The following is a 26411-nucleotide window of genomic DNA, read 5'->3' as shown; positions in this document are numbered from 1 at the left end:
TGGAGTTTCATGGTGTGAATTTGAAGTACTAGTGCTAGAAATGGATTCTTTTCCCTCCTTACCCATGGATGTAATTTTAGTTTCATCACCCGAATCATATGCCAAACCCTCTTGAGTGGTTGCAATTTTTTTGTTTTCCCTTGCTGTTGAATTTCTTTGGTTTCATTTTGGGATGAAGCTTCTAATAATGAGCTTCATTGTGACCCTCTTTGGAACAATGCCTACATGCTAATTTCTCTCCTTCCTTCTTGATAGATGCATTTTTATTTCCCTTACCTTTGAAACCATTTTCTTTTCCTTTACCCTTAAATGACTTTTTACTACCCTCTTTTGGAGTGTTTTTCCCTCTTGCCTCAAGATGAGTGGCTTGCACACACACCTCATCTAGATTATCGAGATTAAACATTAGGATAGTATGCCTATGGTAACTGTGTAAACCGCCTATGTACTTTAACAACGTGTCTTGTAATTGCAAGTCTACCCCTAACATTAGGGACCTTTTTTCTAAATTCTTGGGTGTAATCTTGCACATTTTGACCTTTAAGTTGTCTAAAGTTCTATCAATTCATGATGGATTTCTACATATAAGCTAGAGGGTATAATTTTATTTTAATTGCAACAATGAAATTAGACTAAGAAATTGAGATCTTTCCATGTTTTTTATATCCTCTTGTGTCTTTGATTCTCACCATACTAGTGTTGTGCCCTCCATCATCAAGGACGCTGATTGAATATTTATGTCATCGTCTTGAAGGTTTTGAATTCTACAATAGATCTCCAACTGACGAATCCAATTATCAAGATTCTTTGAATTCACTTCACCATTATACATGGGAGGTTCAAATTTAACATCAAGTTTTAAAAAGGGTGATTTACCAGTTCCTTTTCTGGTATGTTGATGGGTATGAATAAGGGTTCTGTTAGTGGAAGAGGTTGAATATGCTTGTGAAGAAGAAGATGAATAAGATTGTGGAGAGGGTGGATGTTTACCTCCATTTCCATTACCTCCTCCTCCTGAAGAACCTTCTCCTTTGGCAGGTTTGGAGCTTTCACCCTACAGTCTAGTATTCCTCTCTTCATAGAAGACCTTCACCATCTCTATCATATCAAAGAAAGCCTTCCTAATTTATACATTATCATCTTCTATCATGTTTGTAGGCTCTCCTTCATGAGACATGCTCACTGGAGTCTCAACTGCAACTTGAGGAAGAAATGGTGGTGGACATTCCGACAACCTTTCCCTCCTTCCCCTTGACCCAACTTCAGGGCTTTCAACCAATTTTCCTTCTCCTCTTATGAGTTTCAACCTTGTAAGCATGATATAAAGTTGAAAATAGTTAAATCCTTCTTGCAAAAATAAAACCAAGTTCTCTGATACCAAACTTGATCTGATTAAGAAAATTAGTTTTGCTATGTTAAAATTCCTTTTCAAATTATACTAAATATGCTTGAGGATTTGTGAGATTTTTTGCAAGTTTAAACATGGGTTTTTGATTGTTTTTATGTATTTTTTATGCGCAAATTAACATAAACAAATGCATGAACAATATCAAATGACAGACATAAATATCACCATATAAATGAATGAATAATATCAAATGACAGACATAAATTAAGATAAACAAATGAATGAACAATATCAAATGATAGACATAAATATCACCATAAACAGTATCACAATAGCACATGATAAAGGAATTCACCCCTCCTTGGCTACGTCTCCTTGGTCAACATCATTGGAGATGATGCTATGATTTCTAATGAAAACCATTGGTCTCACGAGCTCTGCCCTAATATATAAGGGTACTTTTCTTCCTTTTCCATGACTCACTTTATTTCCTTAGCTCTTGCCTCCTCATGAGTTATCCAGGATTCTAAGGCCATTTGTTATGTATCCTTTAATTTTTCTTTGGGATCCAAATTTTTCATATCAGTCAAGGTGAGGTTCTGAATGTAAAACTAAACCAATATTGCTATGTCCTCCATGCTAGCTTGGTGGCAAAATTCAATGAATTTTTTGTAATCTTGAAATGACATAGGCCCATGTTGTGCTAAAGTTTTTAATTGGAATTGCAACCATTGCTCTTTGAGAAAAAATGCATAAGGCTTGGATGGTTGTCTGCACTGTAATGGCTCCATGGAGAGGCTTGCCATTGTGGCCAGTTGATTTTCCTTCTCCTACAAATTCTCCTTCAACCACTTATTTTTTTTCCTGTAGCAACTCCTTCATTGTGGACTCCCTCTCTCTAAGATCACTTAAGTCCTTGCCCATTTCAAGGACCTTTTCTTCCATTAAGCCCACATATTCCACCTTCTTAGACTTATCAATTTTCATCCATCTATGGGTTCTTCCTGTTTTTGCTTCTAGCTCAAAGAAAAGTGGGACTGCAAATTTTTGGGGAATAATTATACCTCCTTCAATGAATTTATAATATGAGCTTAGGCTAGGTTGTGGACTAGGCTCCTGGAGCTATGGGAAGTCCCTCTAAAATGTTTTTGTGGAAGCTGGTACCTCTTGCAGCTATTGTGTCACATTATTTCCCTCATGTTGTTCATTCTTCCCCTCCTGTAGCACACTCTATTTTCCTGTAGCATTCTCCTACTCATGTAGCACACTTTGTTTTTCCTGTAGCATACTCTTCCCCTCTTGTAGCTTCCCATTTTATCCTTGTTGGAGGGTGGTAGGTGTCTTGGGTTGTTTGAAGGGGGTTGATCTAGTTGTGGGCCTCCTTACATATGCTATAAGATTCATTGTTATGGGTTTTGGAGAGGTGACCTCCTCAATTTTTCTTTCAGTGGGACCCACCTCCTCTTTCTTGCTTAGGGAATCTTCAATTGTGATAGGGTCCTTTATGGGATTTTGTGGCCTCCCTTGCTTGATCCTAGTGCTTTCAGTGGTCTTAAAGTATGGGGGGCTTGCCTTTGTCTCTTCCTTTTAGGTTTGACTGGGGTTCTCAAGGTATCTAAAGTTGAAACTACCTATTTTTCAGTGGATCCTGGAGACAAAGTTTCTTTCTTTGGGGATATCTCTATTGATCTGGTTTTAGTATTCTTCTCAAGACATGGTTTTCCTATTTCTCCCCCTCTTCCTCTTCATCTTGTTCTTTTCTTACCTCTGCCTTTGGTTCTTCCTCTGTCCTCTCTACATCTGTTTCTCTTTCCTCTTCTTCTTACCCTACTTCTTCCTCTCCCATCTTTGCCCATTCTTCTTCTTCCCCTAGTTTTCCCTCTCTTCCTCCAATACTAGATGTTGGGGTCTCACTTGGTGTGAGGGTATGTGTATCAATGAAGGCCTCTCTATCCATCTCTATGAGTTTGGAACAAAGGACATGGATTCTCAAGTTGTTCAAGCCATCCACAACCATGATTTTAATGAGGCCATGGTGACCTAGGTGTTGCTGTTTTCCCTCTCTCACTTTTTGACCCATGTCCCTGATGGACTATAGGAGGAAGTGTGGCACACTAAGTCTTTGCACTAGAGGCAATTATGCTTGAAATTTGAGTTCATGAAGAAATCTAAAGTTATAGGCATATACCACACTCAACCTTCCCTCACAAGAGATGTATTTCAGGATATGGTAGGACACCTCATCCCAAGGATAAGGTAGGCTTTCCTACTAACTCCATTCTTGTGTTCAACGGACATTCATTGGCAGTGAAGAAGTTATTTTTAGTAGTGGAACTGGTGTTGTCTTCTCTACCCCATTTGACCCCTAGAGGTAGGGCTATAACTCTGCTAATTAGTTTAGGGCTAAGTGAGATAGTTAACACCCTCACCACAGTGGTGGCACTCTCTTATGTTTGTGAGTTTAGGGCCATGGAAAATTCAAAGGCAATATCATCATCATACCCTTTCAACAACTCGAATAATCCTAGCCACTGGTGTCTTCTAAAAATGTGTATTGCAAGAGGATGTATATGGATTCTTTTGGTATCTGAGGGCTCCCTTCTTTTAAATCCTCCCCCCATATATTCTCTATGTTTTTAGCTAAGTGAAGGGGAGATACTTCTTTTAATATCTTTAATGTATAATTCGGTGGCAGAGTGAGTAAAAATTCCTTGTTGATGATAATTTCCTACATTCCCTTTACAACTTGAAAATATCTTTCAATTTCATAATTAGACTACCACTACCTGTAGAATTTGAAGTTAACCTTGCATACAATCTTATGGATGGAAGAAGGATATTTTGGCACCTACTTTCTATCAAGTGGCATGGGATGAAGGTAATAATTTGGAGACCAATTCAACCCTCTGTAGCGTTCCTTCACCATTTTAATCTTCCTGTAGTAGTCTCTCGGCCCTCCTGTAGCACTTGTAGGCTTTCCTGTAGCTCCCTCCTGTAGCAATGGAAGAACAGGGTTTGAAACTCCTTGATGGCACTCTGAGCTCGTCCTCTCCTTAACTATTTTTGAAATGAGGGACTATGCCAAAGAATTCGAGTCGCAGTACATAATATGCCATTTTTGGCTTAGGCTTGGAGTGTTGTGGTGACATGGATGTCACACGAGGTTTCCTCTTTTGGACCATTGTGCCCACTCAGAGTAATTATTCCCTCTTTCCACGTAATCACCACCCGCTATCTCAGATCTGAACTCGACTAGTGTGACACATCCACGTTGCATGAGTGCCTACCATCACTTTTAGTTTACTATCTGAGGGTGGCCAAGTTAACTGACCACCTCGAGCTTATTAAAACATCTCCTCTCGACATTTACACATTTTCATTATTTAAACATAGGGAGGAGGTGAGATTTTTCCATACCTGTGCCTACCTCATGACTGACTTGATGCAAGGATTCGCATGCTAGAGACAGACTGCATTATTGGCATCAAGGGAGTTGACTTACTGTGTTTCTTTCTTGTATATTTCTTCATTTCGCCTCATGATATTTAATTGTTGCATTTGTTGTGTGTGCAGGTACCTTGTTGATGTCCAAGAACCTACTACTAGTGTAGAGTTCTATTGGGAGTGATATGACTACTATAGAGTGGCCTCATAGGTTTTCATCACCCTACCGATGAGAAGAAAAAGATTATTTCTTTTTGTGATGTGTGCACAAGGTACTACAGGAGGATTTTTTCTTCCTATAGCAGTCCTCTCCTTTTCCTCTGGGGTCTTCATGATGCATGAGGGTGATGAGAGAGGATATAAAAGGTCTTGAGGACAATGCTAGGAATTTGAGGGAATGGTGTAGATTTGAAGAAATGAAGAGGATGTCCTCTATGTGTTTCTCCACAAAATTTTAACAGGGGTAAGACAGAGTGGAAGAATTTTAGTGACATATATATATATATATATATATATATATATATATATATATATATATATATATATATATATATATATATATATATATATATATATATATATATATATATATATATTATGAAATGGGATGGATAAGTGATGGATGGATGGTGGACCAATTGGCCCAATGAAGTCCATACCCTACTTGTCAAATGGCTCAATGGCCATGTGGGGTTGTAGAGGAATTTCATCCTTGGGTTTGGGTTTTCCTATCCTCTAGTACTTATCACATTTGCTGGTATACTTTTTTGCATCTTGGTGGAGAGTGGGCCAATAATAGCCAGCTTGTAGAGCTTTGAAAGTGTTATCTTGGCAACAAAATGACCTCCATAGGGCCCATCATGGTAGTCTGAGAGGATGTCAAAGACTTTCTCTTCCCTAACACATCTCCTTAATATCTGATCTGGTCCCAGCTTGAAGATATTCCCCCAATCAAAGAGAAAGGGGCACTTTTCCTTACAATTCTGCTCTTCTCCCTAGATGACATATTTAGGGGAAGTTTTGTAGAAACTAGGTAGTTGGCTATGTCAGAAAACCATGGAGAGAGCACTGATATAGAAAATAGGTGCTCACCTAGAAGTTGATCATCCACCATCCCTTCATCACTTGCAGGTAAAGCAATTCTAGACAAAAAATTTGCAATTACATTTTCTTTTCCTGGCTTGTCAATGATAGTTAAATCAAACTGCTGAAATGATAGCAACCGTATAATGATTCTAGAATTCACATCAGGCTTATTCATCGAATACTTAATATCTGCATGTTTGGTATGCACAAAAGTTTGGTATCATTTGATGTAGTGTCTAAATTTGTTTAAGGAGTGTACTGAAACTAATAGTTCTTTCTCAGTTACAATGTAGTTCAATTCAGTCTTAGACATATTTTTACTTATGAAATAATGGGATAGGGTAACTTACCATCTATTTTTCCCAAGGTTTCCCCCACAAATTTTTTGGATGCGTCAACATGGATATGGAAAGTAAGAGCCCAATTTGGGCCCCTAAGTATGGGTGCAATGGTTAATTTCTCTTTCAAAATCTCAAGGGCCTCTTGGCACCTATTTGTCCAAGAGAATTTTGAGTATTTCACCAGCAATCCAAACAATGGTGAAGCCACTTTACTAAAGCTTTTGATAAACCTTCTATAATATCCATCTAAGCCCAAGAAACTCCTAACGTCCCTCTTCTTTTGAGGAGTAGGTACCCTTTTGATGATGGAAATCTTTTTTGGGTCCACTTGTATTCCCTCTTGAGATATTGAATGGCTAAGGGGAGTCCCTGCATTCATTAAGAATTCACATTTCTCAGTACTAAGTGAGAGGTTCATTTCAATTCATTTCGTGAGGAATTTTCCCAGGTTAGAGAGAGCCTCCAGGAAGTCACACCCATAAGGAGTGAAATCACCCATGTGGATGTCCACAGAGTCATGGACAATCTCAGCAAAGATGCTCAAAACTTCCCTTTGAAAATTGGCAAGGGAATTGTATGGACTGAAAGGGAGGACCCTATAAGAAAGTGTAACCCAAGGATGTGTGAATTTAGCTTTGTCTTGATCCTCAGGACCGATATGGATCTGATTGTAACCACTAAATCCATCCACGAAAGAGAAGAACATCTTCCCTGCAATACCATATAAAACTTGATCAATGAAAGGCAAAGGGAAATGGTCTTTCTTGGTGGATTTGTTCATTTATTTGTAATCCACACAGATCCTCCACTTCCCATTATTCTTTAGGACCAAAACTAGAGGGGAAACCCACTCACTATTTGAGATGGGGTATATGAACCTTGCATCCAACAACTTTTGCAATTCTTCCTTTTCTATGTCCTTGAGGGTTTGGTTCATTCTCCTCTGAGGTTGGTGGATAGGTTTGCATCCCTCTTCGATGTAGATGTGATGGGTACAAACCGAGGGATGCACCCCCTTCATCTATTTATAATTCCAAGAAAAGGTATCTAAGTGTTCTCTCAACATCTTGCACACCTTCTCTTCTTGGTTGGCTGAGAGAGGGGTTAATCTTCAAGGTTCTAGATGGACCAAATTCTACAACTTTAACATGGGTAGGACTTGGGTAAACTAATCATAATTCAGTCCAAGGAATACTGTCAGACTCTTTGACAAGCTCATCAAGAGGCATGGTATTGGGGGGTTGGTTTTGGAGGATTTAGTCAATGAGGTCATCTTCATGAGGTTTTCCCCCTCCTATAATAGAATCTAGGGTATATATTGGATGGGATGTTGTATGATACACTTAATATTCCTCCTCCTCTTCTATCCAAAAGGGTAATTCATTATCAATGGATGGTTGAACAGGAGGGTACAATACTAATTGTTTGGAAAAATTCCCATTCTTAATTGTCATGTTCCTGACCCTGAAACTAATGTAAGCATCAATAGTGGCTAACCATGGCCTTCTTAAGATGATAGGATAACAATTGAATTTTGTTTTGGGATGGAGAACCAAAAAGTCAGTAGGATACTCCCAGGAATCAATGGAGACCATTACATCCTCAACAACTCCCTCAGGAGCCACTATGGATCTACCTGCAAGTTGCAGTATTGTAGTGGTCTTTCTTAAGGCTCCTTCGAGGTTTAATTTTAGCATGGTTTCTTTAGTCATCACATTGATAGCAGCCCTAAGATCAATTAGGGTACGAGGGACACTGATGCCATCAATGTGTACATCTACTACTAGACTTCTAGGGTCTAAATATTTTGGATAAATCACTCTCCCTGACATCAAATCAGATAGTTAACCAATAACATTGATGGTGAGGGTGTCCCTTTTTGTCCTCCTAAGGTGTTTGAAACATTTCTCCTTGATAAGCTTATTATAGATGGGAACATTCGATAGCTTGGAGGAGGGGTATTTTAACACACAAATTCTTCAATTCCACGAGAAGTTTAGTCTCTCTAGGGTGTCCTAGTTAGGATGGATTAATCTATTAGGAAAAGGAGGTGGATTTACTTGAGGGGTACTCTCTTCCTTTTCATCTTCAATTTCTTCGTGTGGAGATGGCGGTTGGTTATCTAGAAGCACTCTTCCACACCTAAGGTTTATTTCTTGAATCTCCACAGCATAGGGAGGGTAAGATGTCTCTCCACTGTAGACCTATTGTGCTTGCTTGTTATTCGAGTTCAGATTGGGTTAAGCAGGCATCTAAGGTTGCTTGGGTGGAGCAGGATGACTGAGTTATGGTTGAGGTGGAGTTGGAGGAAGTAAAGTAGGAGGTTGGTCGAGTTGTGGCCTCCACCCTTGCGATGGGTTATTCCATTGAGGAGGTTGAGAAGCATATGGCTAAAATGGTTGATTGATGGGTTGGGGAGGATATTGAGGAGCATAAGGCCAAGAAGGAGGTGCTGAACATGATGGATGAATGGAAGAGTACCAGGGTGGCAAGGGTGCATTCTTGTTGGGATGGTAGTAAGAGTAAGATGCACCTTACATGCCGTGCTGGTATGGCTCAGGTCCTTGAGGCCTCATTTGATTTATAAAGTAGATTTTCTCAGCCCCACCTTTTGTCCCTTGGTATACAACTTTTAAACCAGGCAAAGAAGGAAATTTATCTGTGGCATGGTTTTCCTCATAGACTGAGTAGACCTCTATGACATTTAATGAGCATTCATTTCTGGGGTGTCTTCTAGTGCATTTACGACAGAAAATAGCTAGGACTCTCCTTGCTTCCTCTTGTCTCCTCTTGATCTGCATGGTATCCATTTTCAAAGAAAAGGTATGTAGCATTTCACTTTTAAAGTTCTCCAACATGTTCCAAATCTCATTCTTCATGGATGTTGTGGAAGGAGAGGAACTGACCAAGACTTGACTAGCCCTACCCTTCTTCCTAGTAGCCTTAGAGTGATTTTTGAACACCGTTTTGATGTCATCAAAGGATAACTAATAGATGTATACCCTAAATAGCATGTTGAGGGTTTCTAGAATGTCCTCCATGATACCTCAGAGAAGAACTAGCTTGAGTGATTTAGGATCAAGGGTGCATTTGACCCTCCTATAACCAAGTTGAAATCTCCCCTCACAGTCTTTTAGGGATTCATGAGGTCCAAGAGTCATTATAAATATTTATTCCTTCATTTATTTGGACCTACAATAGTCCATGTACTTGTTATTAAAGGCTCGTTGCATTTTATCCCAGTTAGTGATGCTATCCCTAGGCAGACCCATAAACCAACACAATGTTGCATCCTTAAGGGTAGATGGGAATAACTTTAGCTTCTAGTCATCAGAGGCATAGCCATAGGTCCTACAGACAATAACAAATTCAAACATAAAAGTATCTGGATCCTCAGAGGTTAAGACATGGAAGTGTGGGAGGGAAATAGGGCTTATATGCTTCATTCTAGCCTCTCCATTAGTCTCTCTGATAGGGAAAACCTCATTGTTGTTGTTTTCAGCCATGGTGTGGGTAGGTGAAATGGGTTGTTCTTCTTCCCTAGTAGGCTCTTCAAAGATCTTAGGTTGCTCACCTAAAGGGTCTTCTAGCTCCCCTGTAGTTAGAGGGGGAAGCTGACAGTCACCAAATAAGAGTGAAGGTTGACTTTTTGAGGGTGTGGGGGTCTTTGGTAAGAATTTTCCTTAAATATCTATATTCCTATGGGGCATGAAAGTTTTTTTTCTTCTCTTATGTGATTTTTTTGAAAACTGAATGCAAAAAAAAGAAAATGCTTAAGCAAAAATAACATCTACCTAGACACCTCCCCGTAAATGGCACAAAAAAATGGTGCCCTAGTATTGTGCCAAGAGTGATGCAACTCCCAAGGGCTTGTCAACTCTATTTATCAACTCGAGGTTCATACAAACTTTGAGGTGACAATGCTATATACACAATAGATGGGATTCTACTCATGTCATACTCAACTAGGAAATTTGATCAATAGTTCTCCAAGACCATTCTTTCTACTGAATTAGAAGCAAAATAACTAATGAAGGTTTAATTCAGAAGCTAGCCCTAATGAAAAAAAGGAAAATTCTTTTTGAACCTAAACTTGTAAATGTTATTAACTTGTAAATGCTACTGAATCAATTCATGAAAAGCCAAGAGCTACACTACTTGCAAGAAGGGAACTACATTATCTTGCAATCAACCATCTAGATACCAAATCTACTTGCAGATAGGAGACTAACCTACCAAACCATAATTCAAGATTCCATCAATCATCTATCTAATTCAAACTTGCATATAAATCAATGTTCTATTTGCGCTAAATTTGTGATAAAGAAACTAATGCTATTCTATTTTGCAGAGAAGGAAAAGGATGGTTGGAATGGCATAGGTGTTGCCCTTGGTCATGGAGTCACAATTGGGGGTCAACCTACTTCTGAAATAAGTCAAAATTTCATCACAAGTCAAAAAATATGGTGGAATAGGTTGTTATAAGTATACTACAGTAGGTTGCTACAGGTGCCCTGTATTGCTAAAGAAGGCCTATGTTGGGTCCCTATAATACTAGTGATTACCCCATTACTATTGTAGTTATACCCCTTATTTATATTTTTGTGCCCCTATTACCCCCATGTTGTTATTTATGTGCCCTATATTGTTATTTTTGTGGCTTTATATTATTATTGTTAGGTCGGCTGGATTATATTGTGACTCCTTAGACTCCTATATATAGAAAGGAGGTTTTGTCATTTGAATCATTGAAGAATTGTTCATTTATGTAATGTAAAGGAGGTTTCCCCCTCGAAGAGGCTGAATTATAAGGCGTTGATCTATCTTTTCTATCTTTTCTTCAGCTGGTTTCATAACATTTGGTATCAGAGCTTTGGATTCTAGGGTTTCGCTGCTCCAAACAGGTCATCGTGGAATTTTTGCTATAACTTTTTCTCTGTGACATTTCAGAATTTGCAAAAAAAACCCATTTTAGAAGAAATCGTACTGAACCTTGGGTCCAAATTTCAGAGCTTTTCGCGCGATATTTGCGGAGATATGATCTGAGGAAGTTGGTATTTTTGCAGACTCCTGAATTACATTCAAAGCAGGTGACTTGGCGAAAATCGTCATAACTTTCTCTCTAGGTATCGGATTGAAATTTTGTAAAAAGGTAAAAAAAGAGGACGGACTTTAGTTTCTTGTATGCATGTTTCAGATCCAAAGGTCGAAACAGTGACTTGTGGCATGTCGTACAAGTTCGCTCTACTGAACTAGTCTATAAGCAAGTCACTGTGGGAGATTTCACATAACTCTTCCTTGGAGAATCCAATTTGGGTCAGACTTGTGGCATTGGAAAGAGGACACAGAGGGCTACTACAGCTCACAAATTCAGAAGTAGATGATTGGAAAGTACAGATATACATCAGAGGCAATATCGAGGTCCTACAAAGTGAAAAGAGGTGTGTAGATTTTCTTAAATTTTTGCTTAAGCTTGGTTTGAAAATTTATTTTGAAGGAATTCAAAGGGCATAGTAGAGCATTATTATCGGTAACTGATGCCCCGAGGAAAGAAAATGCAAACACCTAGTAAGGAACCTGAAAGCTCTAGCATGACTCATGAAGAAGAGGAGGAAATGCAACATGATATATCAAAATTACAAGACCAAGTGCAACAACTGTCCCTTGCACAAAAAGGAACAGAATATAAGATGGATGGTTTAAAGAAAGATGTAGAAGCTAAGATGGATGGTTTAAAGAAAGGTGTAGAAGCTAAGATGGACTGTTTAAAGAAAGGTGTAGAAGCTAAGATGAGTGACATGGAAGCTAAGATGGATGATTTGAAGATAGATTTGAAGACAGACATGGACGAATTGAAGATAAATATGAATAAGTTGCTACAAGAAATTGTCCCTAAGGGTGAAAGGGTACTAAAGGAAACTCATGATGAGAACAAAAGAAATGTTAATCATGATTCCATAGATGCTAATGTTGGATTGAAGACTCACCATATTCCAAAAATCGATATGAGGAAGTTTGATGGCAAGGATCCCGCCACATGGATATTACAGATGGAGCAGTTCTTTGATCTCAATAATGTGCAAAACACACAAAAGGTACGTATGGAAACTGTATATTTGGAACCAAATCAGTTTGTATGGTATCAATGGCTTTGCTCTCGTAAACAATTTATCACTTGGGCAATTCTTACGGAAGAATTGATAGCACATTATGAAGATACAAAAAGCAACACTTTTTTTATCCAATTGATAAGTCTCAAACAAAAGGGTTCAGTAATGGAGCACATTGAGGAGTTCCAAAAATTGAACATAAGGGTAAAAGATATTCCAGAGGAGCATAGGATTGATGTGTTCATAGGGTCTTTAAAGGATAATATCCAACATGATGTTCGCCTTTGGGAACCTGATTCATTAGAGAAGGCATTCAGGTTAGCAAGAAAAATGGAAAGCAAAATTATGGCAACCAGGAAGCATACCACTCACAACTATAAAGATGGAAGTGTTGTTGCTCCTAGTCTTCCACAACCTATAAGGTTGACACCACAACAATTGGAAGAAAAAAGAGCAAAAGGGCTTTGTTACAGTTGTGATAGAAAATACACTAAAGGTCATAAGTGAGCTGAGAAGAAATTATTCTACATAGATTGTGAAGAGGAAGAAGAAAAGGAGCAAGAAAGGTCAAAAGAAGAAGATATACTCCAGGAACAAAGCCTAGATGAAGAACAAATAAATCCGACCATATCTTGTAATGCATTGGCAGGAATTACCACTCCTCAAACCATCAAGATAGAAGGACAAATCAAGAAGAAAAAGGTAATAGTGTTGATTGATTCAGGAAGCACCCACAATTTTATTCATTGTAGGGTAGCAAAAGAATTGAATTGCTTCCTATATCCAGCACCAGAGTGTCAGGTGATGATTGCAAATGGAGGAACAATAAATTTCTCTGGAAGGTGCCATAATATCAAGCTATCCATGGGAGAATATGTATTGACTAGCCCAATGCTTGCCATTCCAATGGGAGGTGCTGATGTTGTACTAGGAGTCCAATGGCTACAATCCTTGGGTACAATAGCTTTTAATTTTCAAGAACTTTTCATCAAATTTTCTATGGAAGGAAAGGAAGTTGAATTAAGGGGTATTGCAGGGAAACCAGGAAAGATAATCAGCTCTAATGGTATGACAAAGCTTCTAAAAAAGGAGCAAAGAGGTGTAATTGCACAATTATGTTCGCTAGATGTTTCCACATCGGAATCATCTATTTCTCCAGATCTCCAAAAAGTCCTGGACAATCATTCCAAGGTATTTGAGACTCCCAAAGGTCTCCCACCTATGCGTGATCATGATCATGCTATCCATCTGATTCCAGGAAGTGTTCCTCCAAACATCAGGCCGTAAAGATATCCCTATGTCCAAAAAAGTGAAATTGAACGTATGGTTGCAGAAATGCTAGAGGCTGGTATAATTCAACCAAGTCAAAGTTCTTTCTCTGCTCTAGTAGTATTGGTGCATAAGAAGGATGGATCATGGCGCATGTGTCCGGATTATAGGGAGCTCAACAAGCTCACTATTAAAGATAAGTTCCCCATTCCTGTCATTGATGAATTACTAGATGAATTGCATGGATCAATTTACTTCACCAAGTTGGATCTTCATTCGAGATATCATCAAATCAGAATGAAGATTGAAGACATTCCGAAAATGGCATTTAGAACTCATGAGGGTCATTATGAATTTTTGGTCATGCCTTTTGGCCTTACAAATGCACATTCAACATTTCAAGGTTTGATGAATTCAATTTTCAAACCATTCCTTAGAAAATTTGTGTTAGTATTTTTTGATGATATACTAATCTATAGCAAGTCTTGGAAGGATCATGTTGAACATGTTGACAAGGTGCTACAACTATTGGAGGAGAAACAATTATATGAAAAAAGATCCAAATGTTTCTTTGGAGTCCAGGAGGTGGAATATTTGGGTCATATTGTATCTCATGAAGGAGTTAAGGTAGACCCTAGCAAAATTAAAGCCATTAAGGAATGGAAAATCCCCACATCCATAAAGCATCTGCGAGGATTTCTTGGGTTGACAGGGTATTATCGCAAATTTGTTAAGAATTATGGGAGAATAGCAGCACCTCTAACAACATTATTGAAGAAAGATGCATTTTCATGGACTCCAGAAGCAACAAAGGCCTTTGAACATCTTAAAGAGGCAATGTGACAAGCACCGGTCTTAGCTACACCGGACTTCACAAAAACCTTTATTGTGGAATGTGATGCTTCAGGAAATGGAATTGGTGCTGTTCTAATGCAAGATGAAAGACCCATTGCTTTTGAAAGTCGTCCAATCAAGGGAAAGTTTTTAAGAAAAGCTATTTATGAGAAGGAAATGTTGGCAATACTCCATGCACTTAAGAAATGGCGACCCTACCTAATGGGAAGACACTTCAAGGTAAAAACCGATCATGATAGCCTTAAATACTTTTTAGAACAAAGATTATCCTCTGAAGAGCAACAAAAGTGGGTCACAAAGATGTTGGGTTATGACTTTGAAATCATCTACAAAAAAGGGAAGCAAAATGTGGTGGCAGATGCACTCTCAAGAAAGGATGAGGATGTGGAAGCATTGTTGTGCGCCATTTCTATTATCCAACCAGATTGGATAAACGAAGCAAGGGAGGAATGGAAGAATGATGAAGAAGTGTGGGCACTTATTCGAAAGCTACAACAAGATTCCAGTACGTTTGATACATTTAGCTGGAAAAATGATTCGTTATGGTACAAAGATCGCTTATACCTCAGTAAGAATTCCCAGCTAAAACAAAAGATTCTTATGGAATTGCACACTTCTCCCTTAGGAGGGCACTCAGGATTTTTAAAAACTTACCACAAGGTTAAGAAGGAATTTTTTTGGGATGGCCTTAAATCAGATATTCAAAAGTTTGTGGCGGAATTTTGATTTGCCGACAAAATAAAGTTGAAACAATTAAGACACCAGGTCTATTACAACCTTTATCCATTCCAAGCCAACGTTGGGAGGAGGTTTCAATGGATTTTATCACAGGTTTACCCAAGTCTGAGGGAAAGAGTGTAATCATGGTGGTAGTTGACAGACTTACCAAGTATGCACACTTTTGTGCATTATCACATCCATTTAAAGCCAGTACAGTTTCTACTGCATTTATGGAAACAATTCAAAAGCTACATGGAAACCCAAAGATTATTGTAAGTGACAGAGATCCCATTTTCACTGGAAATTTTTTGACAGAATTATTTTCTTGTCTTGGTACTCAGTTAGCTCATAGCTCATCTTATCATCCTCAATCTGATGGGCAAACTGAGATAGTAAACAAATGTTTGGAAGGATATCTTCGTTGCTTTGTATCTGATAAACAGACACAATGGGTCAAATGGTTGCCTCTGGCTGAATGGTGGTATAACACTTCCTTCCATACAGCAACAAAAATGACCCCATTTATGGCACTTTATGGGTATCAACCACCATCCATCACATCATATTTAAGAGAAAATTCTAAGGTTCAGGCAGTGGAACATCACATCGAACATCAACAACAAGTCCTCCAACTCTTAAAGGATAACCTTGTGTTGGCACAAAATAGAATGAAACAACAGGCAGATCAACATCGCAGTGAAAGAAGTTTTGATGTAGGTGATTGGGTATTCCTACGGCTACAACCATACAAGCAAATGTTCCTAAAGCAAGCTAAGAAGGATAATAAATTATCACCAAAGTATTATGGTCCGTACAAGGTGTTGCAAAAGATTGGTACTATGGCATACAAATTGGAGCTTCCTGCAGCTTCTCGATTGCACCCAGTTTTCCATGTTTCATGTTTAAAGAAGGTTATAGGCGACAAGCTCCCAGCTCAAACAATATTGCCAGAACTTGACGAGGAAGGAAAAATTATATTGGAACCGGAAGCAGTCACAGAAACAAGAACTCGACAGCTACGAAATCGATCAATTTCAGAGTATCTTATCAAGTGGAAGAACTTATCCGCTGAAGATTCCACATGGGAGGATGAGAATTTTATGCAGAAGTATCCAAAACTACTCAAGCATTGAGGAAAACACTTTTTTGAAGGAAAGGAGCATGTTGGGTCCCTATAATACTAGTGATTACCACATTACTATTGTAGTTATACCCCTTATTTATATTGTTGTGCCCCTATTACCCCCATGTTGTTATTTCTGTGCCCTCTATTGTTATTTTTGTGGCTTTATATTATTATTGTTAGGTCGGCTGGATTATATTGTGACTCCTTAGACTCCTATATATAGAAAGGAGGTTTTTTCATTTGAATCATCGAAGAATTGTTCATTTATGTAATGTAAAGGAGGTTGCCCCCTCGAAGAGGCTTAATTCTAAGGCGTTGATCTATCTTTTCTATCTTTTCTTGAGCTGGTTTCATAACAGCCTGTAATGCTACAGGAAGGTTGCCGAGAAGGTTTAGGAGGTAGGAATGATGAGTTCAAGGGATGGTAAGGTGGATGGAGGATGGGGTAGATGGATGAAAGGTGGCCAACACCATTATCCAAGCTTGGAACCTTAGGAAGGACTGTTTTCCACTAGAAGAGTTGCTCGCGGTGACCTAAGGGAATGATGTCAGGAACAAAATTTGGGATTCATCAAAGATGGTGAAGAAGTCTAAGATGGAGATGGTGAAACACCCCTTTCCTGTAGATCCAAAAAACCCTGCAAAATCACATGCACATACTCTTTTATCATTGAAAAAGTAAAATAACTAATAGTGGAAAAGATGATTTGAATTTAAATGCCATCTAATCTATGCCAAAAAATATGATCTAGTCAATAAATCAACTCTTAAGCTATAGTAAGCACATGCAAACAATATGAATAACATATAACTTCATCCAAGAAATAATAAACATAGTATTTTGGGATTGTGATTGTAGATCCTTCCATTCATGTTCCCATTGGAGATATGAGATATAGGTTGCAATCACAAGATTTTGAGGGGTTATGTTCTAATGAAACACAAAGAAGTAATAAGAAATATAAGCTAAAAATAAATACCAATACATAATAGGAACCTAAGCCACTGGGGTTGGGCCCAAACCCGAGATCCTCATCCCTCTAGAACTAACTCAGTGATTAACCAATAAGAAAATTCTCATTATCATTGCATCAATGTCAAATACATCACATAGCTAGTCAAAAATAACAATATCAAGTGCTTAAACTTGATAGCTTCCTAGCTGAAAACAAAGTTCAAATCCTAATGAGCTCTTTTGCATGTTTATTTATACAAGAGGGTAGCTACTAAAAACTCCCTAGAAAATAGGAATGTTTGTCTCCCAAAACTTGACAATGGTGGATCTTGATCTTCTTCAACTACACTTGCTCGACTGCCAATGACCTCATCTTGCTTGGCTATGAATGACCTCGAGCTGATGAGAGAGAGTGTGGTGATTTTGGCTAATTGAGGGAGTTAAGGAGGTGGAAAACCTCCTAGAATCTCTCCTTGTTGTCTACTCCGATCTCTTGCATTGAAATCATCTAAAAAATGCTCTGTTTCCTGCATTTAAACCATATTAGGACACATGTTATGGCAAAACATATTTTACCCCTCTCACTAAGCATAACATAACAAAAATTTTAAATATATGTGGGAAATAAATAGTTCTAAAGTTGGAGGATGACATTATGACCCTTAAGACATACCTATTGATGAGCCTCATCATCAACCCCCTACTAAAATTGTTTCTCATCCTCTGAGCAACTCAGGCATCTATGTCCACGTCTTTCATTGCCTTAGTGCCCCCCTAATATCCTAAGGTTGCTTAGATGGTGTACCTTCTTGGGGATAGAAGCCTACATTCTTTTATATATCTATCCACTCCTTATTCTCCTCTGCTTCATTTCTTCCTTCATATAGGCCTTGTAACAAGGGTGGACTGAGCTTGAGTCTAATCCAATTGACTTTTAATCTTTGCATGATTCTTTTGTATACGGGTGTCCTCTCCATTGCAATACTCGACCTTTCAGGAGAGTGGTATTCTTTGATTTGGACACTATGGGGTAAGGTATTCCATCTCCTATAGTAAGCTTGCTAGTTTTCTGTCCCCAACAACCTGAGTGTGTCTTCAGAATTCTAGATGGCTTTCCCCTTGGTGGCAAGGTATTTGGGTGCTAGGTCAACATCATTGGAGATGGGCTATGATCTTTAATGACAACAATTGGACTCATTAGGTCTGCCTTGATATATAATGGTTCATTTTCTTCCTTTTCCATGACTCTCTTTACTTCCTCGGCTCTTTCCTCCTCATGATTCATCCAGGATGCTAATGCCATATATTGTGTATCCCTTAATTTTGAATTGGGATCCCAAATATTCATATCACTAAAGGTGAGTTTATGAATGTAAAACTCAACCAATTTCACTCTGTGCTCCATGCTAGCTTGGTTTCAAAATTCAATTAATTGTTTGTAATCTTGAAATGACATAGACCCATGTTGTGCTAAGGTTTTGATTTGTAATTACATCCAATCCTCTTTGAGAAAGAGTGCATAAGACTTGGATGGTTTTCTACATTTTAATGCCTCCATGGAGAGGCTTTCCATTGTGGCCAGTTGAGTTTTCTTCTGCCACAACTTCTCCCTCAACCACCTATTTTCTGCATGTAGTTTCTCCTTCATTGTGGAATCCATCTCTCTTAGCTCACTTAATTCCTTGCCCATTTCAAGGACCTTTTCTTCCATGAGGCCCACATATTCCAAATTCTTATACTTAGCAATTTGCATCCATCTGTGGGTTCTTCCTCTTTCTGCTTCTAGCTCAAATAAAAGTGGGACTACAAATTCTTTAGGAATAATTCTCCCTCCTTCAATGAATTTATAGTAGGAGCTTAGGATAGGTTGTGGAATAGGCTCCTGGAGCTCTGGGATGCACCTCCTAAATTTTTTGAGAAAGTTGGTACCTCTTGTAGCTATTGTGTTACATTCTTCCCTTCCTGTTGCTCATTTTTCCCCTGCTGTAGCACACTCTATTTTTCCTGTAGCATAATATGCCCTTCTTGTAACTTCCCCTTGTATTCTTGTTGGAAGGTGGTAGGTGTTTTGGGTTGTTTGAAGGAGGTTGATATGGTGGTGGGCCTCCTTACATATGATCTAGGAGTCTTTGTTATGGGTTTTGGAGAGGTTACCTCCTCGATTTTTCTTTTAGTGGTCCCCACCTCCTCGTTCTTTCTTGGGGACTCTTCAATTGTGATAGGAGACTTTGTGGGAGTTTGTGGCCTCCCTTGCTTGATCCTGATGCTTTTCATAGTCTTATATTATAGGGGGGATTTCCTTTGTCTCTTCCTTTTAGGATTGACTAAGGTTCTCAAGGTAGCTAAAGTTGCAACTACCTCTTTTTCAGTGGGTCCTAGAGACAAACTTACTTGCTTTGGGGATATATCTATTTCTCTTAGCTCAGTAGTCTTCTTAGAACTTAATTTTTCTTGTTTCTCTCCCTCTTCCTCTTCATATTTTTATTTTCATACCTCTGCCTCTCGTTCTTCCTCTGTCCTCTTTGCATCTATTTCTCTTTCCTCTTCTTCTTACCCTACTACTTCTTCTTCTCCTATTCTTTCCCCTTCTAATTCTTCCTATATTTTTCCCTCTCTTCCTCCAACACTAGAGGATGGGGTCCCACCATTTGTGAGGGTATGTGTGTCAATGAAGGCCTCTCTATCCACATCTATGAATTTGGAAAAAAGGACAGGGATCCTCCTAGCACCTTCTTGCCACCCTATAATGATCATAAGTGAGACAATAGTGTGGGATACCATACCAGGGACAATGATCCACGATACAATATGATTTACAATGATTTTCTTGTACTTGACTGAACACCCAATAATACTATGACCTGCAACCCAACCTTGACATCATCCCAACAGTGACTCATATACCTCCCAACAATGCCTCTTTTACTGTGGGTAGATTGACTCTTTTACAATAATGACTCTTTCAATGATGACTCTTTTACAACACCGACTTTTTGACAAGACCAGAAACTTGACTCGACATTGCTTTTTGGATCGCTTGCATATGCTGAGGTACTATTGTGCTTGATTCAAGTAATGGTACTTTGGGATTGCATGTCCTTCTAGTATGTGTCCAATTTGTTCTAAAGTGTCATCCTTCCCGCACATGCATTAACAAGAAAGACACAAACAAATACAAAACAATATACTTACGCTGTCCTGCAAAAACATATGTCAAAGATGATACTCAAAATTCAAATGCAAACATTAATCATACATACCTTGATGTAGAAGAATTACCCTTAACTGTTGATGTGTGGTCCTTACTCTAGTGATCCTTGAATGCATACTTTGTCTTGACTTCTAAGAGCTTGATATTGAATATGTTGTACCTATGTAATTTTGGATCTCTAAGGTCTAAAATTTAGTTTTGTGGTATCCCTATGAGTCCTCTTTCCAACCCCATAGGTCTAACCGATATTGGATTCTTCAAGAAAGAGTTATGCTCACTCTCCCACGATGACATGATTATAGAATTGTTCAGTAGAGCGAACTTGTATGATGTTCCACGTGTCACTGTTTTGACCTTCGGTCTTGAAAACGAAACCCAACAAGCTACAATCTGTCCAAAGTAGTTTTGTAATTTTTTTCTCTTTTAATTAAATTGATTAATTAAAATAAATGTGAAATGTCATATAAAATGAGTTATGGGTTTTTGGGCATGTGATATTGATAAACCATGGTATTGTAACAAATTTTATTTACATATTAAAATTCTCTATGGTAAAGTGGAGATAAGTCTCCAAGGATAAGGATCTTGTTCTATATTTTTTAGTTTTTAGTTTTCTTATAATTATAATAATGTAGATTTATTTTAGTTTTGGATCTACTAAGTGTTGAGAGGGATCAAATATCTCAAGCTGCAAATGTTTTCTCAAGCTTCACATTCAAAAGGAGGTTTAAATCTTGAAAGATTTAATCTCTCTTGGTAGATATAGACTTCAGATATATATATATATATATATATATATATATATATATATATATATATATATATATATATATATATAGATAGCTTATGAGCATAAAAAAATTCAACATTTCCTTTATTTTGACCTATTCACCATAATATGGTTTAACCCTAAGAAGTTTTTTATAATATAATTTACAATGAAATATTGTATTCACGTTATCCACAATAAAATTCTCTTGTTTTCTCTCTCTCTCTATGCATTTTTGTATGTCATACTCCATATTAAATACGCTCCCCCTTTCTCTATATGGTAAGGAAATTTTTACTTTCAATTTATTTATCTTTCTATACTTAATATATCAGAATTGACTTGGCACCCTTGCCCGACTCCTAAGGGGTCGTAGAACAAGGTGGGCACCCTGGTTCGTGGTTCCTTGGTAGCTGGGCGGGGGTGCCCATATTTGCTTAGTGACCAAGGGGCCTTAGGCCAAGGTGTTCACAGTGGCCTGTGACCCGTTGGTTGTTGGATGAGTGTGGTAGGACGATTTGCCATGGTCCGTGGTCCCTTGGAAGCTGGGTTGGGGTTCCCATGCTCGCCCAACAACCAAGCGACCTCGAGCCAAGATGTCCATCCTAGCCCATGGCCCACGATTTGTTGACCATTGGGCGAGTGTGGTAGGTCGATTTTGGGAATTGGCTTGCCACACCTGCCCAACTACCGAAGGGACATGGTGTAGGGGTGGCAGGGTGATTTTATTTATTATTTTTTAATGTTATATATATATATATATATATATATATATATATATATAATTGTTTTGATCTTTTCAATTTGTTTTTTGTTTTCTGTATTTTTTTAATATTCGAATTTTCATTGTTTTGAGTTATTTTTGGTTTTTATTTTTTAAGAAATAAAAAATAAAAACCAAAAATAACTCAAAACAATGAAAAATCGAATATTAAAAAAATACAAAAAACAAAAAACAAATTGAAAAGATCAAAACAATTATATATATATATATATATATATATATATATATATATATATATATATATTTAAATGGTTAAGTAACAAATATTAAAAAAAATGCATACTTAAGACATAGAAAAATTTAAAGTATCAAAAATATGCCATGAAAAAAGAAAAAGGTTGATGCTTTTCAAAATTTACATGAAAATCAACAATATTTTTTTTTTATTTTTTTTATTTTTTATCAATACTTAATATATCAGAAAATTTAAAATGTAAAAGTAAGACAAAAAAAAAAGGAGGTTGATGCTACATCAACACTTTTCAAAATTAACATGTAAGTCACTATCATTGAAAAAAAGGTGCAAAGGAAGTTCAAAGCATAAAATATATGCTTAAAAAAAGGTGTATTCTAAATCAACACTTTTCAAAATCAAATGATTTTTGCTACCTCTAAAAAAGTGAGAACTCGGTTCAGTTACAATTTAATTGGTTACTATGTTTTTGTATCAAATAGATTATTTTAGCAGTTCTTTGTCATATGAATTGGTTGGTAGGGGAAATTTACTAAGTGGACCTATATGAAAATAATTTAGAGAAGAGACCCACTGATTTTACATGTGAAGGATTCATTCTCCCCCTTCTCAAAAGCAAGCTATCTGACAGCTCCAAGAGGAATTGTTGCACTTATAGCTAAAATAAAATCATTTAAGTGCTACAATATGAAATACTAATTGAACAAAAATTGAAGCTCTAGAAGTGGAAGATGAGATCAACAACTTGAGACTGCGAATTGAAGAGATCCACCATGCGAATACTAGGGGAAGAAATTCCTCTATCTCTGTTGATGCTCACGAGTTTCTCCTTCCAGACTTAGATGTCCATAGTTTTGACTATTAAGCAAGTTCCCCCGGTAGGAAGGCGAGTTCTCAATTTAAAATACTAATTGAATTGAAGTTTTGGTATGTTTCATTTGGTGGGTGTATACAAATCAGATCTATTTAAAATATTAATTGTATGGAAGTTTTGGTATGATTAGTTTTTGGGGTTTTTGGGTGGGTGTATACAAATCATATTTACAGTGTAGTTTTCTATTTTTTATTATTATGTTCATTTTCAGTGTTAACATGAATAATGGGTAGATAATATTTGCTATAGTTAATTCTTTTGCAGAAGGTTTTTAATTTCAATTTAAAGTGAATGAAGATCTGTTGACTTTTTATTCTTATTATTTTAATTGAGGGTAGCTAATTTTTTGGATAAGGTTTTTTATTTCAACTTAAAATGAAAAAAAATCAATTGACTTTTTATTTTTATATTTTTAATTGAGGACCTATATTGATTCTCAATGAAATATGATCAATTTATAGAAATCAACTGTTCAGTAAATTATTCAATGTAGTTCGTAAAAACAAAAATATAGCTTTTAATCACGTACCAATTTTTGTTCTATTTTGTCCATGGGTGGGGTCCGGTGTTCAAATTTGAACAAGTGGCAACCCTTATAAAGCCCTCTAGCATTTTAAAGAATTGCTCATCTAAATTTACTAGTCAAAAAAAAAAAATTGTTTTTTAGATTTTTTTTTTTAAATTTAAATAATATTATAAAATTCCCTATAAAAGGTGGCTTGTCGGTAGGACATTTCAAAAAATTCCAGTCTCTGACTGATGTAACACTCTAAAGTATGCATGAGGTTTTGGCAACATGCAATGGGACATAATGGCGGTTGTTCATCCATTCCCAAGCCATCAGTCAAAATAGCAGCGCTATAGAGTTAGGAGTCATGATATGAGGTTTATGCTCGTATTACTTGATAAAAGAGGTTTCTTTTATCATTCATGGATAGCAAAGGAGAAGTAGCATTTGATCCAGAGATGTCTGCTCTTTCGGATGGACCTCCACGCACGCGTCAAAACCCTAGCCAAGCATGCCAACATAAACCCTATTCTCACCGTCGCAGGTCGCACTTCATTACTTTTCCCATAATTCGCTGTAATTTCTTCGTATTGACATTGTAGTTTATTGTAATGTTGGCATATGTTATTTATGGTTCAATATGAGATTATTAATGTGATGGCTGCAGTTTGGAAGGGTTTGTTAAATGAAAACGGGGATTTCTTCCGGGCCTATTTTGTAGGCAGAGCGAGATTATATAAGCCTGCTCCGCCTGCACTCGCCGCCAAGAAATATTTTGGTACACGTATCTCGGGGATGAATATCAGTCATGTAATCTGTAAGTATCTATCATTTTATTATTCTCCCTTCCTCCTGTGGTGATGGATTTTCATGTGGTAATTAATCATGCATGACCATGGTGATGGATTTTCATGTGGTAATTAATCATGCATGACCATGGTTATTTGGAGTCACTAATTACTTAAATCTTCCCAATGTTCTGTTTCATATTTCAATTAATTATGAACAAACTTTTTTTCATATCTCAATTAATTATGAACAGACAAAGGACCGAGATCGGACTTTGGAAAACTTGTTACAGGAACAATTTGAGACCATTCATACATATAATGTAAACACTGAGTGCCTTGCTCTACAGAACGGCCAAATGCATGTAGCGTAGATTTTGGTTGGGCGACTATGCAAAATGCATGCTGGGCGACTCCTTTGCACATCCGAGCCACGGGGACATTTGGGCAAATTTTTTTTTTTTTTTTTTTTCAGAAAGAAAATCATTATATTATATTGAGGGTATATATACAAAATATTCAGATAAATCTGTATATAGAAATACTCCTGGAGATGGCCGATAGAGTATAAAGCATATCATGAAACCGATAGCCAAAGGATTTATAAGAGATCACCATCAGACCGTCAAGTATCAAAATGAACAAAATGGAAACATAGATAGACAAGCATACAACACCATTCAGCATATTGGTAGATAGAGTGCAGAAAAAGAAGAGAGAACATATTTGGAGGAGATAGTAGAATCCTCGAAAATTTTGAGGTTCCTCCACTTCCAAAGGCACCATATAGTGATAGGAAGGATCGGATGTAGAACAACCTCTTGTCGTCTCCACCAGGCAAAAGCTGCATCAACAGAGATGAAGTTAAGATGCGGAAAGGAAAGAAACATAGCAAGTTCATACCAGATTTGTTGAGAGACCAAGCATTTGAAGAATAAGTGGAAGTTTGATTCCTCCTCCATTTTGCAGAGGACACATCTGCTTGGCCCATGCCAAGATCACTTCCTTAAAGAATCCCAAGACAAATTTTTGTTGAAGAATACCAGCCAAGAGAATAAAATCACTTTGAGGGGGCAGCCAAGCTTCCACCAGTAGATTGGAAAACGCTACAACATACATATATTCGTTTTATGGAGGCAAAAACTTTTTATTTTGTGTCAAATGGGAAGAAATTTAGAAACAAAATTTACAGATCTACGCTTGCTTCACCATTAGTTCGAATCGTGTTCCCTTAAACATGATTATAATTTTATTTAGTTTAAGCTTGCTTCTGTATGAAGCATGATTTTTATATGAGTTTATTGGTGGCTTCCCTCTGCACATGATATATATTAGAGTTTATTTATTGTATTTAATTTATTTGTTTGAATTTCGGTTTTCAATGAAGTAAAATAGATCCTAGTTAAAAGCGATCACGAAAGATAAATATTTTAAAAAATTTCTTGCAAAGAAAATCTTTTTAAAAACCTTTGTTTAAAAATTCAATATATGAAAGAAAAGTTAGCTAATAATATTCATATATATTTTAAGAATTTTAAGTGTTCATTTGGATGATGTTTCATGGTATTATTTAGTAAGTGATTGAAGGTATAGTTACTAAGTTCGAATTCGAATAAGGATTGGAATTCGATTGGATATGATAAAAAATCGAATGAAAAAATTTCAATTCGAAAAAAAATCAAGAATATACCTCAAACATTCAGATAATATGGACGAAATATGGGGCATTAACAGGAAAAAGGATCCGCTGGCCGAAAGAATAAAAAATGAGTTGCTGAGAAGGAATTTTGTGGACATCCTCCCTGCTCAGATGCATCCGACGTGGGAAAATGGAAGAACTGAAAAAGCATATATCGCTAAGAGGCTTGATAGATTTATTCTTCATGCTAGCTTAATTGACAAGATGGGCATGCCTTTCTCATCGATTGAAAAGGTTTTTATTTCAGATCATAGACCGATTCTGTTAGGGTGGAAGGAAAAAGGTTTCAGGAAGGGATACTCCTTCAAATTCAATAGGACGTACCTGGAAG

At 37.3% G+C, this 26411-nt stretch overlaps 1 protein-coding gene across 1 annotated transcript; it reads left to right on the top strand.

Annotated features, from left to right (window-relative positions):
* Window positions 1-23896: 23896 nt before the first annotated feature.
* On the top strand, window positions 23897-24685 carry LOC149249105 (uncharacterized). The gene is made up of 4 exons (XM_089451950.1): window positions 23897-23902; window positions 24038-24137; window positions 24261-24410; window positions 24636-24685. Exons 1-4 carry the CDS (start codon window positions 23897-23899, stop codon window positions 24683-24685), a joined length of 306 nt encoding a protein of 101 aa, XP_089308076.1.
* Window positions 24686-26411: the final 1726 nt, after the last annotated feature.

The sequence above is a fragment of the Pinus tabuliformis genome, chromosome 7 (assembly GCF_031772625.1).
Source record: "Pinus tabuliformis cultivar Carrire ecotype Pingquan chromosome 7, CPIR1, whole genome shotgun sequence".
In the NCBI taxonomy this organism is placed as follows: Eukaryota; Viridiplantae; Streptophyta; class Pinopsida; order Pinales; family Pinaceae; genus Pinus; species Pinus tabuliformis.
The sequence above is the reverse complement of the archived record's forward strand: the minus strand, read 5'-3'. Positions and strand labels throughout refer to the sequence as shown.

Bases quoted from the DNA above. Each gene is read 5' to 3' on its own strand.
- LOC149249105 (XM_089451950.1), top strand. The intron at 24,138-24,260 runs GTCGCACTTCAT...TGATGGCTGCAG, and splicing joins CCCTATTCTCACCGTCGCAG to TTTGGAAGGGTTTGTTAAAT. The intron at 24,411-24,635 runs GTAAGTATCTAT...AATTATGAACAG, and splicing joins GAATATCAGTCATGTAATCT to ACAAAGGACCGAGATCGGAC.